General features: G+C 40.0%; 2 protein-coding genes and 1 long non-coding RNA gene across 8 annotated transcripts in view; 1 reads left to right on the forward strand and 2 right to left on the reverse strand.

Moving 5' to 3' along the window:
* Window positions 1-1788: 1788 nt before the first annotated feature.
* Window positions 1789-6613, reverse strand: LOC119537959. The gene is made up of 3 exons (XR_005217492.1): window positions 6301-6613; window positions 3158-4223; window positions 1789-2136 (listed from the first exon to the last, which is right to left on the reverse strand). It is a non-coding gene; the product is annotated as an uncharacterized LOC119537959 (long non-coding RNA).
* The window catches only part of PAAF1 (proteasomal ATPase associated factor 1), a 100686-nt gene continuing 89889 nt past the window's right edge, over window positions 5443-16239 (forward strand). The window contains exons 1-3 of one of the 6 annotated variants that reach the window (XM_037840595.1): window positions 5443-6436; window positions 12195-12235; window positions 15249-15352. In XM_037840595.1, the coding sequence (XP_037696523.1) occupies window positions 6429-6436; window positions 12195-12235; window positions 15249-15352 (153 nt within the window). In that variant the 5' untranslated portion in view covers window positions 5443-6428. Of the gene's footprint in view, window positions 6437-10362; window positions 10507-12194; window positions 12236-15248; window positions 15353-16239 lie in introns of those variants that run through there. The other 5 variants (XM_037840594.1, XM_037840596.1, XM_037840599.1 and 2 more) reach the window with 5 other exon arrangements.
* On the reverse strand, window positions 7447-10303 carry LOC119537958 (cytochrome c oxidase assembly factor 4 homolog, mitochondrial). The gene is made up of 2 exons (XM_037840603.1): window positions 10177-10303; window positions 7447-8144 (listed from the first exon to the last, which is right to left on the reverse strand). Exon 2 carries the CDS (start codon window positions 8130-8132, stop codon window positions 7872-7874), a length of 261 nt encoding a protein of 86 aa, XP_037696531.1. The 5' UTR covers window positions 8133-8144; window positions 10177-10303; the 3' UTR covers window positions 7447-7871.

The following is a 16239-nucleotide window of genomic DNA, read 5'->3' on the forward strand; positions in this document are numbered from 1 at the left end:
CCATTCGGACACTTTAGCAATGCTCAAAGACCCCTGGTTCCCATTGTTTGTATAATGTATATAAGGAAGGAAAACTGAGAATGCATTGAATGTGTCCAGAACTAAACCTGCTGGAAAGGCATTGCAGACAGAAGTAGCCAACGTGTCTTATGCTTGTTTAAACTGTACTTTGGTCTCTGTGCTGTTTTTATCTTAAAATAACTGGGCCTCCTGGAGAATCTGAAATGATTTATTTAACTTTTATAGACCCCCTGGAATAACTTTCATTCTCAGACATTTCAGGTTTGAGGAATGAGCTCATCATTTGGACAGAACATCAAGGCCCCGGAGAACGAAATCTTTTTAATAGATAGCTGCTAGAAAAGGAAAGAATCCTTCCTGCTTCCTTTGCCTTCTTTAAGTCTCTCCTGGAGCAGAGCAGGGAGCCCCAGCGTTCTCTACAAAGGGAGAGTGTAAGGTTTCAACCTGGACTCGCTCCAGTTCGTTTTATCTGGATTTTTAAAGTCAGCAGTCCAAGGACTCAGTCTGGCAACTTTACCTGAGGTAGGGTGGGAAGAGTATCTCCTTACTCATCTTACACATAACAGTGCACCTTTATACCGAGCACAGGACCTGGCAGGGAAGAGCCAAATCATGAGTCTCCCCTGGCCTAGAGGGGCTCCCAGCCAAAAGGGCTCTCTGCTCATCCCTGACACCAAGCTTCTCTGCAGAGCTGACCCAAAACTGCAAAAAGTAGTGTAGATTATAAAAGAGACAGGCATGGACCACCTTAAACTCTAGTTCCATGGTTCTGGGCTGCAGATCTGAGAGACTAAAGAAAAATATACCAATTTACAACATGAATGTAAATGTGCTTACTTAAAGTGTGTTAAGCACTGTACTAGGTACTTGATGCTTGTGGGAGAGCAAAGAGCAGAGTACAGCATAGGCTTTAGAACAAGCACACTTGAAGTCTGATCCCCGGGGTTTGACCTTTATTTCCTCCTATGTAAAGCAGTTAATATCTGAAGTGTTATGAGGATTAGATGAGATAATGTAACTCAGGATAGTGACTGGCACACAATAATAGTGGTGATGATTGCTAATATTCACTGAATGTTTATTATGTGTCAGACACTGTTCTAAGCTCTTTGCCTATATTATCTCATTCTTCTCAACAACCTATGAAGATTCTGTAACTCCATCTTTACAGGTGAGAAAACAGATCCAAATTAAGTAACTTGCCCAAAGTCTCACAGCTAGAAATGGCAAAACTTGGATTTGAAAATAGCATCTCATAGACCATGGGAGCACAGCCTCTGGAACTAGATTGGGTAAATGCTCAATACATAATAGTTATAACTGTTCAGTAAATGGTAAGTTTTTATTAGCTATTATTTATGTATCATCCTTCATTAATTCTCTTAGTATGCCTATGAAATAGGCATTATCCCCATTTATTTGAGGACAGGCTGGGGGGTGGGGGTGGGGGAGCAATTAGAGTCTCCTTTGCCTGATCAAGTACATTCCTTGACCCACCTACTGTTAGCTTCCCATTAGAGTTGGAGTCCTCCAAAATTTGCTCCCCTCTACTTAACTGTTCTGAAAGCCCAGTCTCCTGCTAAGGTGCTATGAATGTTCTTCCACTCTTTCTCTCAGCTGTTATCCCCACATCCACCCACCCACCCACACACACATACCCCATGGCCTATCATTATTTTACTTTTTATTTTGAAATAATGTCAAATTTACATGACAGTTGCAAAAGTAATACAAACCCTATACAGAAAACTCCAACATGAACCACCACCCAAATACCCAGATCCACCAATTCCAACACCCTCTCACCTTTGCCATATCATTCTCTGTTTTAGTTTCCTTGTTGCTAAAGCAAATATGCAGTGGGTTGGCTTAAACAATGGGAATTCATTGGTTTTGAGGTTAAGAGAAGTTCAAAGCAAGGCATTTTCAAGGCAATGCTTTCTTCCCAAAGACTGGTGTTCTGGGGCTGGCTGCCAGTGATCCTTGGTTGTGGGCCCCCAGTCACATAGCAAATGCACATGGCAATATCTCCTGGCCTCTTCCTTCTCTTCCAGGTTCCACTGATGTTCAGCTTCTGGCTGCTCCCTCTCTGGCCTTCTCTCTCTGAGACCCTCCCTATAAGGCATTCAGTAATAGGATTAAGACCCATCCTGGACCACATCTTATCTGAAGTAACCCCACCAAAAGGTCCTAGTTACAAGGATTCACACCCACAGAAATGGATTAAATTTAAGAACATGTTTTTTGGGGGTACACAGCTCCAAACCACCATACTATCCATTTATCATCGCTTTCTCTCTCTTCATCTGTCTTTCTACTGCACATTTGAGAATAGATTGTACACATCATACTCCTTGAACACATAATACTTCCATGAACATTTCCTACAAACAAGGATATTCACTTACATAATCACCTTAAGTGCAGTTACCAAGTTCAAGAAATTTAACGTTGCTATTAAGCTTACATTCTATACTTCAATTTTTTCTTTAATGTTTTTAAATTTTTCAATTTTTTAATTCCCATTAATGTTCCTTTGAGCCTTTTCTCCTCTATTCTTAGATCCCATTTAGTATCATGTATTCCATTTAATTGTCATTATCTCTTTAGTTTCTCTCTTTTTTTTAAATGATGGAAACATAAAACATAAATCTTCCCATCGTAACCCCTTCCAAGCATACCATTCAATGGAATTAATCACATTCACAATGTTTCAGTACTATACCACCATCCATTATTAGAATTTTCCCTGCACCCCAAACAGAAACCCTACACTCATTTGGCATTAACTCCCCATAGCCCCTGGCCCCCATTCCTGGTAATCTGTCCTCTACTTTCTGTCTCTGAGTTTGCATATTCTCTGTTATTTTCTTCATGGTTACCTTGGGGCTTTAGTTTAACGTCCTAAATCTAGAACATTCTCATTTGCTTTTATATCAACTAACTTCAATAGCATACATAAACTAGGTACCTATATCCCTCCATCCCCCCTTTATGTATTCTTGTCACAAGTTACATGCTTATACATTGAGTCCCAAACTATTGATTTCTCATTACATTTTATGCATTTGCCTTTCAGATCCTGTAGGAAGAAAAAAGTGGAATTATAATAGTACTGGCATTTATATTTACTCACATCATTATCTTTACCAGAGATCTTTATTTCTTCATGTTGCTTCATTCAGTTGTCTAGTGTCCTTTCCTTCATCCTGCATTTCCTGTAGGGCCAGACTAGAAGTGACAAAGACCCTCAGCTTTTGTTTATCCGGAAATGTCTTAATTCTCCCCTCATTTTGAAAGACAGTTTTGCTGGATATAGGATTCTTGGTTGGCAATTTTGTTTACTTTTAGCACTTTAAATATCTTCCCACTCCCTTCTTGCCTCCATGGTTTCTGATGAGAAATCGGCATTTAATCTTATTGAGGCTCCTTTGTATGTGATGTGTTGCTTCTGTCTTGTGCCTTTCAGACTTCTCTCTTTATCAATGGCATTAGAAAGTTTGATTATGACATGGTACAGTGTGGGTCTCCTGGGGTTTATCTTGTTTGGAGTTCATTGAACATCTTGGATGTGTATATTCATGTCTGTCATTAAATTTGGGAAATTTTCTGCCAGTATGTCTTTGAATATTCTCTCTGCCCTCTTCTCTTTTCTCCTTATGAGACTCCCACAATGCATACGTTGACATGCTTTGTGGTGTCCCCACAGGTTCCTCAGGCTCTGTTCACTTTTCTTCCTTCTTTTTCCTTCTGCTCCTCTACTGGATGATTTCAATTGTCATCTCCAAGTTTGCTGCTTCTATTTTATGCTGTTGGCCCCTCTAGGGAATTTTTAATTGCTGTGGTCTTCAGCTCTGCTTGGTTCCTTTTCATAATTTCCATCTATTGATATTGTTTGTTTTCCTTTAGTTCTTTGTCCATGTTTTCCTTTAGCCTTTGAGCATACTTAGGATTATTTTTTTAAAAGTTTTTGTCTGGTATTTCCCAGATCTGATCCTCCTCATTGATGGTTTCTAATGCTTTAATCTTTTTTGCCTGGGTCTTCACTTGGTGTTTCTTTGTACATTTTGTAATCTCATGTTGAAACCTGGGCATTTTGATGTTTTAGCTTGTTTTTCACTGGAATTTAGACTCTGAGGCATTTGTTCCTTAAGTTTCTATCCAGCTAGTATAATGATAGAGCTTTTCTTGAATGCCAGGAACTAACAAAAAAAATAAATAAATAAAAATAAGAGAACAAAAAGGAAAGAAAAAAGAAACCATCTTTCCCAGTCTTTGCAGATTGACCTTTGCCAGTGTGCTGTCCTTCAAAACTTACGCATACAGTGAGTTTAGAGAATACTCCAGGACAAAGCCTAGGGGCCTCCCTGGTCTTTCTGTACATGCTTCTTTCTTGGGCTAACACTTTTGGCCCTAGGAATTCTCCTATTTATATGGATACAAATGGCCCTTAAGAAGCAGTTTTCTTACCGTCCTGGGTACTGCACTATATGTCCTACTCCCAGCAACCCCTTGCCCCAGGCAGCTACTACTTGACTGATCTCCCAAAGTGTTCTGTAGGAGAGTTCTGAGCTGCCTTCTACATGCAGGGCAAGTTTGGTACGAGCCCTTCAGGCCACCAACAGAGACTGGCCACACATACATACTCCCGGTGTGTGCATGAGGGTTTTTCTGCCTCCTCAGAATTGGAACCAGGGATCTGCATGGGAAACACTGCCGGCTCCACACCTAGCAGGTGAGGGGATGGGTAAAGGGACAGCTAGGGCATAAGGAGATCCTATCACTTTTAAGTGGCCTTTCTCTTGATTTAGCATTTGTCCTGTTACTGCAATCCTTTAATTGATTTCTGGAGCTTTAGGAAAGCTTCTATGGGGCAATGGAGCCCTGAAGCTTCTCATTTTGCCATTTTGATGGGTACTATTTCTATTTTAATTACACAAATTAACACATACATTCCTGTTGTAAAAGAGTAGAATACATAAGGAAGTATAGTGCTTATTGATGAAAATTATTGTGACCATTATTCACCATTATAAAAAATGCTGCAATGAACATTATAGTACTTATATCTTATAAAAATATATTTAAGAGGATTCCTGAAAGAGAAATTGCTGTGTAAATATTTAAAATATTTACAGATCCCACCCAATTACCCTCCAAAAGCTTTACTAATTTATGATCCCTTCGATAGTGTTAATATAATTATTTCTCCCCATCAATACTGATCATTATAAATACTGGTCATTTGTCAATAGAATCAGCTAATACCTACTTTGTTTTTAAAATCTGCATTTCTCTTACCAGTGATGTGGAACATATTTATTTACATTTGCCTATGTTTGGAGGCATGCTTATCTTTGTTCACTTTCCTATTGGTTTTCTTTTCTTTTTTCTCTCTCTTTTTTTTTTTTTTTTGTGCTTTTTCTTACTGATATCTAGGTACTTTCTATTCTGGATGGTAATCCTTAGTGTTATGTTACAAATAGGTAATGTCTACTTCATCTTTAAAGGTTCAACTCAGTTCCCTTCTCTTCTTTGAGACCTTTGCTGACAGCTCCACTCCACACTGCTTGCCCCCTCTATGACCACAGAACTCAGCACACATGGCCCCATAGAGATTCACCTTTATATATGTTCCCAGTTAGCCCACTGTAAGCTTGAAGGCTGAAATGGGATTTTATTGTCTTTTAAATTATTTCTCCTATCTTGTCTCTTTCTTCCCCAAAATACCAACACAAAACTCAAAGTAGATTCTGGACCTACTATACTTTGGATTTGGTTTCCAAAGCAATGTTTGCTGCTGACAATGTGAGCATATGACCCTTTTCATTTCAGCTTCTATGGCATTCCACTCTATGCCTTACATGGCTAAGTGGGAAGTAATAGAATAGGTAAAATACTTCCACAGAAGAAACTTGAGAAGTTGTTCCAACTCTCATGAACTAGAGAACACAGCACCCCTGAAAGGAGACATTGTAATTCAGGTCCAGCTAATTATTGTTAAGTGGGAAAACAAGCTCCATGTTGACAGATTTTCCATCTTTCAAAAGCTGAAAGTCTGTATTTTAATGTTAATTATAATTTTTAAGTGTTAGGCCAACATCATGCGTTTTTTGGGTTAGGAGTGTATTGAGGTCAGACTCTGCATCTGATTAATTCAGAAGTCTGGCATATAACGGGTATTCAATGTTTATTGAAGAAAGTTTTTGCACTGTTTTGTTTCTCCCATTAGACTGAATGAAGCATCCAGAACAACTGATGAAAGATAAAGGCACTTACGTCATTGTCATGAATTTGTTAGTTGTCCCAGTGCTGTTTTATTTCTCTCTTTCAAACTAGAGTCTACGCATCATGAAGGCAGAGACCATGTTATTCATCACATCAGCTTCCAACACAACACCTGGCAGATGAAAAGGTCTCAGAAATATTTTTGTCAAATCAATGACTGAATAAAGAAAGATCTGATCAGGCAACCAATTTACCTTTAGATGTCAGTTTACTTTTGTTGTTGTTTTGTTGTTTTTGTTTTTTTTTGGTTGTTTTCTGTTTTTTTCGTTTGTTTTTTGTTTTTTGCCTTCCCCCATTTTTCTACTCATCCATCCATAAACTAGACAAAGGGGAGTGTGGTCCTTATGGCTTTCCCAATCACACTGTCACCCCTCATAAGCTACATTTTTATACAATTGTCTTCGAGATTCATGGGTTCTGGGTTGTAGTTTGATAGTTTCAGGTATTTACTGCTAGCTATTCCAATTCTTTAGAACCTAAAAAGGGTTGTCTATATTGTGCGTAAGAGTGCCCACCAGAGTGACCTCTTGGCTCCTTTTGGAATCTCTGCCACTGAAGCTTATTTCATTTCCGTTCACATCGCCTTTTTGGTCAAGATGTTTTCAATCCCACGATGCCACGTCTAGATTCCTCCCTGGGAGTCATATTCCACATTGCCAGGGAGATTTACTCCCCTGGGTATCAGATACCACGTAGGGGGGAGGCAGTGATTTCACCTGCCAAATTGGCTTAGCTAGAGAGAGAGGGCCACATATGAGCAACAAAGAGGCATTCCGGAGGAGGCTCTTAGGCACAATTATAGGGAGGCCTAGCCCCTCCTTTACAGCAACAGCCTTCCCAAGGGCAAGTCCTGTGGTAGAGGGCTCAGCCCACCAAACCACCAGTCCCCTATGTCTGTGAGCACATCAGCAACCATCGAGGTGGGGAAGCCCAACACCCCTTTATTCTCCACCAGCTCCTCAAGGGGCTCTGCATATTTATTTCATTTTTTTTATTAACTCTTTTTTTTTTTAAATCAACTATATATATATATAAAATTCAAACATTTCAAACAAACCATAACAAGAGAGTAAGAAAAAGACCACTAACCTAATATAACTACTTTACTTCCAACATGTTCCTACTCTACCCCAAGAAAATAACCTAATATAACAACATTTCTATGAACTTGTTCCTACCATACCCAACAGAAATTAACAGACCATAGTCATTCCTGGGCATTTCCAGAACTCAATTTACTTTTAAAATTAAAAAGTCTATGTAATCAGCTCAGTACTTGCCACACTGACCCAAGATCTAGGGTAGAGGAGCATCCCTTAACTTGTTTTACACGACAATACTGATGGAGTAAGATGGGTAAGGATGTGTGGGATCTGACCATGAAAGCATGACAGTTCTTTAGGACAGTTATGTCCAAACTATTTGGCTCTCAAACCTGTCCTAAAGGGTATCCCCAATTTACACCTCTTGGCCCATACTTCCACCATTTAGGATTTCTTCTTCCCATTTCTTTGGGTGCTGGTGTGGCAGGGCCATCTTCTGGGCATAGGTGGCTTGGGATCTCAGTGGTGGGCACTGGTTTGCTCTTTCTTCCTCTGCAACTCTTCCCGCTGCCTTGCCTGCTGTTCACTCATGCAGTCCCTGAAGGCCTGCACCTGTAGCTGGCACTGCCGCCAGTCCTGGTGTTGGGCCATGCATTCCTGCACTGCATAGTGGGAGGCAGCACAGCCAGAGCGAGAGATGAGCTGATCCAGTGGGTCCTCTTCGTCCTCCTCCTTCACCTTTTGAGCCCAGTTATGACCTTTAGGGACCGAGGCTGACATCTTAGGGAGACTCTAGAATATCAATGGAGGCAAGGTTAGAGCAGGGACATGATTATACACATGGTTCCTCTGTTATAAATAGCACTTGCCAAACTGCACTGTTACAGCCTGTGTCTGTCTCTGGTAGGAAACTGTATGTTCTGAGGGCAGACAGTGAGCCTGATTCTTCTTGGTGCCCTTAGCACTGCCCAACACTAGGTGTGGCAGAGAGCAGGCCTGCAAAATTGTCTGAACTGACCTGAAAGAGATAAGGTATGGGACAACACTTATTACAGCAAATGGCACTAGCTATTCTCAATGGATTCTACTAATGGAATATGAAGTAGGTGACATGTCACCTTTTTGGAGAAGTCATCTCTGATCCACCCCAACAGAATTAAGCTCTCTTCTTTTCTCCTATTGGCCTTATTATATGCCTGGAGAAGAACCGAGTTTAACATTTGGGAGAATACTAAATATGGGTAGGGTTTGAGACATGGGAGGAATGGAGAGTTCAGTGTGACTAGCATACAGCATGTGGGGACCAGAGCAAGAGATGAGTCTGTGAGGTGAGAGTGATTGTCAAGTCTACAAAAATGTGAGTTGTATTTGCCCACTGTCTTCTTAAGATCACCTGCTTCTGAGTACTCAGGAGAATGTAGCATATAGAAAGAACTTTATAAAGTATTGAAGAGAAATGATACCAGTCTTGTTACCAATTTCACCAGAGAGGGCTGTAAAAGAGCTAGGAATCCTTAATGCCTTTCCTGTGTCTCTCACTCACCGACCAAATGATCACTGAGTCCCTATAGTAGCAGCACTATGCTAGAGTTGACGATCAAGAGTGACCAAGACAGTCCATGCCTTCATGAAGTTTACAACATGGACAGGTAAACAGTTTACTACATAGACAGTTTACCATACAGACAGTTTACTATAGAGTGTGTTTAAGACTGGGAACACAGAGGAGTGGTACCTACTCAAACAAAGGCAAGAATAGGCAGGGAAGGTTTCCTGGAGAAAGTGATTTCTAAGCTAAGACTTGAAGGATGAATTGTACTGAAGAAATCAATGAGTTACTCAGGGATTGGGGAGAAAGAATATTCCTGGCCAAGGAAAAAGCAAATCCAGGCTGGGGAGTGGAGACAGACTTGACATATGAGAGAACTGAAAGTTCATTATGACTGGGGTAGAGAGTATGAGGGAAACAGATAAACAAAAAACTGGAGAGCAGTTTATCCAGAGGGGAACGGGGAAGTCACAAGAGGGATTTAAGGGATCTATGGCCCTACACAAAATTCTTTTGCCTTGAAAGGCAGTATAATCTAAGGGTGTGTGTGTGTGGGGGGGGGGGTTGGCATGGGCTTTGAAAACAGGCTTGGATTGGAAATCCAGTGTTGTCACACTTACTGGGTGCCCTTGGGCAAGTTGAATCTCTCTTGAAAAACAGAAATAGTAATTGCTACTTCACAGGATTGTTGAAGACTAAATGAGATAATGCATGTAAGGAACCTGACATTCCAGAGTCCAATAAATGACAGTTCTCATTACATGTTTCCTCTTCGTAAACACACTGTGAACTCTTCAATGTTTAAGAGGCAAACCTTTTCGAGGACGCACGGTGGGAAGGAAAGTGCCCCGGACCCTAAGATAAGAAAGAGATCTGGGTTCGAATCCTAATACCCACGCCTTACGATGCAAACTTTTTAGTTTTGTTTCCTCGCTAATAATATTTAACTACAGAATTAAAGTGAGGATTAATATGATAATGAATGAAAAAAAGAGTAAAGGCTACAATAGGGCTTCAATAAATGTTACCGTATTCTTCCCCTACCACATCCCGGCTTCAGCGTCCCCAAGAGTAAAATGAGGAAGACCCTTGTTTAGACAGGTCAGATTAGACAGGCTTGCAATAGGAACGCAAAGAAAGGAAGGGAAAGCGGAGAAATCCAAGCAGCCGGTAACCTGAGGCTCCTCCCCACTTTAAAGCCAGGACGCATGCGCAGGCGGCCGCCGACAGTCCCCGCACGCCTCCCAGCAAGAGGATGTGGCACGCTCTGCTCACCCGGCAGGCGCGGGAAGAGGACCTAAAGGTGCACTCCTGCGCGGCGGCGTCGGTTTTGCAGCGGCAGCCTGGATAGCAGTTGGAGTTCTTCCTTCCCTTCTCCCAGGAACCGGCCTCTTCTGGCAAGGGCGTGCGCGGAAGGGTGCGGTGTACCGTGCGTTGTCATTGGTGGCCTCTTAGTGTAGATCCCGCCCTCTGCCTTAGCCTCAGCCGGTCCCCGGGAGCCACTTCCGGGAAAGGTGCGAGTAGATGGAAGAGGTGGGCTGGTGGAGGTGGGGTCAAGATGGCGGCGCCTTTGAGACTTCAGAGCGACTGGGCTCAAGCCCTCAGGTGAATCCTGGCCCAGAATGAGGTGGGAGGAGGCGGGTAATGGATGTTGCCTTTACATCATGGAGGGCCATGCCCTATTCAGCGTATCCCTAGTGGTTACCTCATCAACTTGAGAGGGCTGGAGGTCACTGGATCTAGAAAAGAGATTTCAAATCCACATGGTCATTGATTTTCATTCTCTGAAGAGCTATCCTGAGGCCAAGGGAAGAGATATACTCTGTGTGACCCCAGAACTAGGATCATTGAGTTGGAGAAAGACAGGAAAACTGGGAAGGAGGAAGACTCTTGGCCCAGTAGGCGTTTACCAAAGATTTATTGATCACCAATTACTTGCAAAAGTCCCAGTACCCCCCACCACACCCCATGGTCTTTGCGTGTGTGATGGAATCTTTGTATCCTTCTCAGCTCCTAGCGCTATACTAGGCATATTGGACAATTCTGTTCAGGAGACAGTGTAACACCTATAATGTTCAGGCCCGGTACAAGATTCTAGGTGGAGTTCAGAGGTGTACTCTGAATTTAAGGGGTGTTTCCTGCCCTTCGGTTAACGACGTAATTTGGGAAAAGCAGTTTATTCACAACAAACTGTTCATTTAGCAAAAATTTATTGATCATCTGCTAGGCAACAGGATGAGTCAGTGGTGCAATGAATGGTAACTGTTGCCTCAAGAAACTGATAATGTGATTGGAAATACACAACGAACCATTCACATAATATATTTATTGATCATCTACTATATGCCAGTTATTTTTCTAGGCACCAGGATGGGTATAGCGATGTAATAAATGGCAAATGTTATTACTACTAAGGGTTTTTCAAATTGAAACAATGGTGAAGATGAATAAAGCATACTTACACCTTGCTAGGTGGACTAAAATAAAATACAGATGGCTTAGTACAACACAGAATGTATGGTAAGTAATAAAGGAAGTACACTAACATTTATCTGACACCCTTATGTGCTTATGAGAAAATGGAAAATCAGAATCTGAGAAGTAACTTGCCCAGGAGCATGCAACTAATAAGTAATAGAGGATTGCTGTCAACCTAGATCTTTCTCTCTTAAAAGCTTAAGCCCTTTCCACTATAACTTAAAAGTCTAGCATAAAGAGAACATGATTTGGATGATTGTAGAGCTGCATTCTAAATCATGTAAAAGCCAACATGAAGTGGTAGAAAGAGCACAGACCTTGTTGTGTACCAGCACCAGGTCTCAATTCCTACTTCTTAACTAGGTGAACTTGAGCAAGACATTCCTCTCCGAGCTTCGGTTTTCTGTCTTTAACATGGGGATAATAAACAAGGTATCTTGTTCTGTTGTTGTGAGGATTAATGATGTTATATGCAATGTGCCTAGTATAGGACCTGGCTTGCAGTTGTACCAATAAATACCTAAATATAAAATAACTTTGATTTTCAAAGCTGTGTAGCAATAAAGAGGTAGTACATACCTTAATCAGTTGAAGTATTTGAACATTCATTTAACCAATGGATATCTGTTCATGAAATAGTTAGTCCACAAATATTTCTTCAATGAATAAAGTTCCACTGTTTTAGAATAATCTCTGTTGTAGTGGATCATATCTTAAGTGCGATGGCCAATATGGAGATAGGACATTTCTCCCTCTGTCAGTGGCATCCTTTTCAACTTTGGTGAGCCTAATTAGGTTTTTGTCTCTCTTCATAGGAAGGATGAAGGGGAGGCCTGGCTGAGCTGTCATCCCCCAGGTAATGTCCATAAGTCTATATGCCATCCTTTTAGAGAAGAAGGATGTACTACCCCTAGACAGGAGCTTCCTACTTTCTCCTGGCCCATCCTCAAATATGCTTTAGCAGTCTGTGCTTTATCGAGTGGTTTAGATTAGATATATTAAGCCATCAGCATATAGATATTTGCTTAGCTTTGAAAGTAGATGAGACTGCCCAGGAAGCAAGCAAAAGAGAGGGAAAAAGAGACCCTGGGAAAAGGCTATGTAAGAGAATGTCACATGAGGATATAGCAGAAGAAACTAAGCTGTGATAATCAGAGATAAAAGAACAGGGACTATATGGTACTGTGGAGGTCTAGGGAGGCATAAGGAAATATCTTATCAGTGGAAGATTGTTCCAAGGTCAAATAGAATCTGAGAGTAAAGATGGCTGCATAGGATGACTGCTTAGGGAAGTCTCCATAGATAGTAGCCATAATAATAATAATCTTAACCTCAAAGAGAAAGTTACAATTAAAGTTTTGGGCAATTCTGAACTCAAATTTTTTTAAAAATCAACATTCCTTCCAAATTCTGTAAGTTTAATTTTACTGTTTTTTTTTTTTTTTTCCATTTCAGATGACTTTGATGTCTTTATATTATAAAGTATTCTATTTCTATGAAAAATAAAGTTTTAAACGGAGTCTTATTTTGAGATAATTGGTGCTGCATGGAAGAAAAGAAGGTGGTAGCTGTAAGGTCTCATAATAAGAGTTTTATTTTGTTTTTAAAGATAGAAAATAATTGAAGAAAGGGCCATAAAAAAAACATACATTGAAGGTAGAGGAGAAGACTAATTGAAGAATCTCTCCTCTAGAGGAGAGAGGAGATTGAATTAAGTCTAAGGGACTAGATGAAAGAAGGTGAGGGTTAGTGCAGGTGTAGATAAATGTGTGAGCATGGACATGGAAATTTGAGGATGTCATATAGCCTCAGTTTTGGTTGTGAAGTTGGAGATAGTATCAGCTGCTAAAGAAGAGGGTTGTTGATTTTTATGCTAACAGCTTTATTGAGATAAAAATCACATATCAAAAAGTTCTCCATTTTAAAGTATACAATTCATTGGATTTTATTCTATTCACAGAGTTTTGCATCCATACCACTAATTCCAGAAAATTTCATCACCCCAGAAAGAAACTCAATATCTATTAGTCACACCCCCTTTTCCCTGGCAACCACTAACCTACTTTCTCCCTATTCTGGATATTTCAATAAGTGGAATCATACAATTTGTGGCCTTTTGTGTCTGGCTTCTTTCATTTAGCATAGTTTCCAAGATTCATCCATGTTGTAGCATTTATCATTACATCATTCCTTTTTATGGCTGAATACTATCCTGTTGTCTGGATACATGTTTTGTTTATCCATTCATCTGTTGATGGACATTTGAGTTCTTTCCACTTTTTGGTTCTTATGAAGGAAGAGGGTTTTGATGACAGGATAGCTCTTACAAGAACTGGCTGCTTTGGGGAATGGGAGAGGCAAAAGGACTGCAAAACTGCTGAGCTTGGAAATATGAGTTTGTGGTGGTACCAGTCTGCACAGTTGTACCAGTGTAGCAGCATTTAACAGCCTGTATCTAAGAACATAGAAGGTGAGTGGTTGGCTTGATCCCAGTTCTGTTGTATAGACAAAAACAAAGAAACAAACAAACAAAAACCCCAAGACTGAGATCTTTTTAGTGGCTTGACAAATGTAGAGAGCTCATTGAATGTGCTGGGAGGAAAGTGGTTGAAATGATATATCATGGGGCCAGACTTCACGGGATGGTTGGTGAAGCCGGTAGGGAACTGTAGAGTGGTACAAAAAGAAGAGTTTCCTAATCCTGTCTCTGTGCATCTCTCTGAAGTAGCACTTCATCCCACTTCCCTGACAAAAGCTTCACTACATGTTCTCTAATTCAGACTTCTACCTTAGATTGTGAGTTCCCACATGATTTAGCCTTCAACTATCTTTTACATGACTGCAGTTACCAAAACTGGTATATTAATTGATGCCTCCTATCCCATTGCTCTTTCTGATTTTCTTTACTCTTGTCATGCCCCACCCTGACTTGGAGTTTCCTTTCCTTTCTCTTCTGCCTAACCAGGTCCCATCTCTCTTTCAAGGTCCTGCTCAAATCCTGCCTGCTCTAGAAAGCCCTCCCACTCTTTGAGAATCCAGGATGGTTTCTACTTCCTCTTACTCCCAGAACTTCAGTTTGGCGCAACAGTTATTTGCTGAATAAGTTGTATGAGTTAAGCACCCTGCTATTTCCTGAACTCAAGGAACAATCTAGTGGGGAAGTCAGACCTGTAAACAGTGTGCTATGGTCTGAATATAGAAGGTGCAGAAGAAAAAAAGGTGCATATGCTTTATGTGTAGGATAATATCTTATTTGGTCCACATAAACGCAGAAGTAACGTTCTGCTTATGCAAATTTTCCTAAATACTGAAGCTTAACTCTTTACTATGTATTATATTTGTATATTGTGGATAAATGCATATATGCATGTTGATAACTTTCCTTGTGGAAGAATTCCATTTCACCTCCAGCAAAACTGATGTGGAGATCACTTGAGTAGTTCTGTTTATACATACTATATCATATCTCTAAATCTTTGTTCCTAGCTTTAAGCCCTTTGAGTATATTACCTCCCATATTAGGTTTTCCTAGACTAGTCCTTCTTTTCACTTTACCCCACTTATTTTTTTATATCCACTTAAAAAATTTGTTGAGGTGAAATTCACATAACATAAAATTAACCATTTTAAATTGAACAATTCAGTGGCATTTGATAGTCACAATGTTGTACAACTGCCACCTCTAGTTCCACACCTTTTTTTTTTTTTTTTTTCTTCTTCATTTTAATCTACAGCTTACTTTTAACATAGATACCTATTTTTCTTTCAGGGTCCTATTTCCTACCATCTATTCAGATGCCTAATGGGGTCTTCAGTGAGAAAAATTTTAATTGTTATTTTTTGAGACATGCCTCTTTTGTGCTATATAGGGAAACCGACTTTGTATGGCAGCCTAACTTGTCAAGGAATTGGCCTAGATGGCATCCCAGAGGTTACAGCTTCAGAAGGATTTATTGTGAATGAAATAAACAAGGTGGGTTTTTATGTCATCTAGGTAGCACTGTATTGAAAACTATGGTAGTACCCATATATATACTTTAGATATTTGTGCTTTTATCTGTATATATGCATCATTTCCATTTCATTTGGTCAGTAATCATAGTTTTTGCTGCCTTTCAGTGTCTAGAGCTTTTCTCTCGTAGTAGCATAACTTTTAGATGCAAACTTCCTCTGACTTCCCTTACACCAGCATGGTCCAGTAGATAAATAATATGACCCAAATAGGTGATTTTAAATTTTCTAGTAGTCACACTAAGAAAGTGAAAAGAAATAGGTGAAATTAATTTTAATAATGTATTTTACTTACCCCAATATATCTAAAATATTATTATTTCAATCTGTAAAAAATTGAAATATTTTTCAGTCCTTTTTTTCTTATCAAGTCTTCAAAATCCAGTGTGTGTTTTACACTTACAACACATCTCAATTGAAACTCGTTTTTTATTGGAAATTCTTGATCTGTACTTAGGTTTCATAAAATTTGCAGTTGAAAAAGTAGATTCATATATCTAAGTACTTCCTAAAATACTTTAAACTTTCCCAGTATTTCCAATAACTACATCAAGTATTAGTTCTTAAATTAAAATTAAATTAAAAATTCAGTTCCTCATTTGCATTGGCCACATTTCAAATGCTCAATAGCCTTATGTGGCTGTATGTGCCTAGAACCTACCATGTTGGACCGCACAGCCTTACATTCTGCCTGGACCTTGGTGAAGAACCTATGTTAATTTTACTTAACAGTTTTTCTCACTGGTGTTTGAGTTGAGTAGATGGCCAAGCTAAGTGTTGCAGAACCCATAATCTGACTTCCCCTACTCATGCTGTAGGGGAAGTCCAGATGTTCTGGGGAGATGATTC

This window comes from Choloepus didactylus, chromosome 6, assembly GCF_015220235.1.
Source record: "Choloepus didactylus isolate mChoDid1 chromosome 6, mChoDid1.pri, whole genome shotgun sequence".
Classification (NCBI taxonomy): Eukaryota; Metazoa; Chordata; class Mammalia; order Pilosa; family Megalonychidae; genus Choloepus; species Choloepus didactylus.